Consider the following 2,824-nt stretch of genomic DNA (forward strand, 5'->3'; position numbering starts at 1 on the left):
GGGGTTGAAGGTCTCTGGCAGAGGAGGGGAACCTTTGCTGCACACGGGTACTGCTGGCGCTGGCCGTTTCCCCTGCGCTGTCATACAGACTGGAGTGAGGAGGATGGCAGCACCATGCACACTGCGGAATTGCTGTGCTGGAGGAGTCGCAGACCTCCCCTTGTGCGAAAAGTGTTGGCAAAAAATGTGGGAGGTCCGAAAGCTGTGAAGTGTTGGGCAGCCTGACGTGGGCAGGAGAGGTTCGCTCTGCGGGCACCCGTGAAGATTTCTGTAGTTCTGCCTTTTATCTTGATCCCTGGGAAGGAGGCAGACCTCAGCACGCCTTTGTGCTGCGGGTTTGTGGTGCGGCCGCCCAAGGGGTCGTGTCCTGCTTGGCCTGGTGGACCTTTCTGCCTTGCTTTGTGCTGCCGGGGTGAACTGTCTCCCCCTTCTTTACACGTGGACAATTGGATATCCCCTTAAAGGTCAGCTCTGGGGCCAGTGTATTTACTCGGAGAATTATGTGTAAAAATGTCAAATGACACGCAGCCGGATTGCAGCAGAGGGAGCTGTGTGCAGGGGGTGTGAGCTCGCACGAGTGCAGGGGCTCCTGGCTGCCCTTCGGGTCCTTTCACTCTTTCAGCAGATGCCGAAGGGACTTGGAATCAAGGAGCAAATCATCATGAATAAAACATCAGGATGACTTTTTTCTTCAGCAAAGATTAATGAGCTAATTAATAAATACAAAATTTCAGATACTTAAGTTTACTTTCCAGGGACTTGTTCCTCTCCACAGGAATCTCTGTGGGATAGTTAGGGTCCAGCAAACGTCTTGATTTGATGGAGAAGCTGGACGAGCTAGAAACAGCCGATTTCCCCGTGCAGCTTTCCCTGTGCCTGCTGCAGGGCTGCTGGAGTGAACGGGTGAATCGGTGACTGCAGCCCCTTCACCCTGGTGTGTTCTGTCCCCTGGTGCTTACCGGGGTCATCCAGGGACACCCTTCCTCGTGCCGGGACCATGCCATCCAGCCACGGCCAGGCTGATGGCTGCTGAGGGCAGTCTGGGCAGCCTAGAGCCACAGTTACGGGAGGCTTTTCTGCTGTTTCCCATTCCCTCCTCATCCACAGAGGAGACTTTCTGCCCCCCAGCCAGGACAGCTTGTGGCACAGCCCCAGGAGAGCTGTGAAGACCTTACTTGGTGTGTTCGGCCACTGGGGAGGTCAGTTTTTCTAATCAATTCTAATTTTCCCTCTAATCAATGCAAAGCAGAACAAGGGGCTCCAACAGAAACTTTTATCAAGGTACCAGGTACAAAGTTTATTTTCCCTACTAAAATATTTAGTGTCTTTCTTGAATAGCACCTTTGCAGCCCCTTCCTCCCTGCTCTTGCTGGTGAATGCTCTGGCCGTGGGCAGATCATTGCGTCCGAGCCACTGCTGCCTTGCTTTGGGCGGTCGGGGCATGCGGTGTCCTTGGCTGGCTCCTGAGATTCTGCAGACAGTCTGACAGGTCCAGCTGGCTTTCTGCTGGTGCGGGAGGCAGAGGCTTTTGGAAGAGCTGCTGGGATGCTGCCTGCAGGCAGGGAGCCTGGTGCAGGCAGTGCTGCTGCCTGTCAGCTGCAGGAGCTGTTCGGGCACTGCACGCAGCTCAGCGGTTTGAAGGCAGGAGAAGGTGGTCAGAGAAGGAGGTGGCATGGAGGAGGCTCTGGGAAAGCAGAGATGAGCACAGCAGGGTAAGGCAGGCAGACCCTCCTCTGCTGCCGCAAACAGCAAAGGCATCGGCGTCAGGCAGAGAGCCTGCGGATAGCTGGGAAGCGCGAGCTGCCTGCCGCGTGCTGGAGCCAAACCTGGTTGAAATGGGAATAGTTGGCAAGTGCATCTTCCATAGTGAGATGAACTAAACGGGAGCACACGTGCCAGGGAGAAAGATTCTGCGTGGAGCATGTGCTAACTAGAAATAAGCAGCCAGCTCCTGGGGCACAGGCTGTGTGCTCGGCAGCAGGTAGGGCAGGCAGCTCTCCCGTCTTCCCAGCTGTCTGGGGTGGCGTGGGGCAGAGCCTGTGCCAGGGTGGTTGGAGGTGGCTGGAGAAGCCTTGGTATGTCCTGCAAGCCCTCCTGCTCAAAGATGGTATTTTGCATTTCCCAGAAATCAGTAGCAGCAGGTTCAGAGCACTGGACGTTAGCTGATGCTCAGACCCCTCCACAGCACCGTGGGCGGAGGGTGCCTTTAGGATTTTTTGCTTGTTTTCGGTCAGGGCGTTACTAGCTGCCCACAGATTACAAAGCCATTGTATTTTTATCATCATCTTCTCCCCTTGGGTGAACACTAGCTTGGAGTTTGCCCTATTTCAATCCTGATTCAGAGAGAGGGGACTGGTATCTGCAAAAGAAGCATGCTCTTCAGCTGTTTAAATTGTTGAAGTTTTTACTGCAGCATCACAGGGCAGAGGCAGGAATGAAGTAACCACAACTGAACACGTTCGTGCTGACATGGAACTCGCAGCTGAGATGAATATGAGGACAGAGATAAAATTCCCTGTAAAGTGTGATCTTCTGGTTGCACTGACTTGGCTGTTCAGAACCAAAGTAACCAAAGCGTGGTGGCATGCAGTGTCACTGGCTGTGTCCCTGGGGCTCTGCCCCAGGCCTGGCCGGCTGTGCTGGGCTGCTGCAGGGGACTTCGGGTGCTGCTGGCTGCGGGGAGGGCGTGGGGCGTGCTGCCGGAGCAGGGGGGGATGCTCTGCCCCCAGCAGCGCCGCGATCACCCACTGCTTTCTTTCCTCTCTGCTTTTTCAGCACTGACTCCTGTCACTGACATCCGCACGGATAAAGTTGAGCAGAAGAG

The 2,824-nt window shown here is 55.0% G+C and overlaps 1 protein-coding gene across 1 annotated transcript in view; it reads left to right on the forward strand.

The window, feature by feature from the left end:
• LOC104077974 (ephrin type-A receptor 10-like) overlaps positions 1-2,824 on the forward strand; it is a gene marked incomplete at its 5' end in the record, with an annotated part of 39,619 nt that overhangs the window by 24,476 nt on the left and 12,319 nt on the right. Inside the window, one exon of the mRNA XM_009579403.1 lies at positions 793-911. Within this exon, the coding sequence (XP_009577698.1) occupies positions 793-911 (119 nt within the window). The remainder of the gene's footprint in view (positions 1-792; positions 912-2,824) is intronic.

Source organism: Fulmarus glacialis, unplaced genomic scaffold (assembly GCF_000690835.1).
Source record: "Fulmarus glacialis isolate BGI_N327 unplaced genomic scaffold, ASM69083v1 scaffold30366, whole genome shotgun sequence".
NCBI lineage: Eukaryota > Metazoa > Chordata > Aves > Procellariiformes > Procellariidae > Fulmarus > Fulmarus glacialis.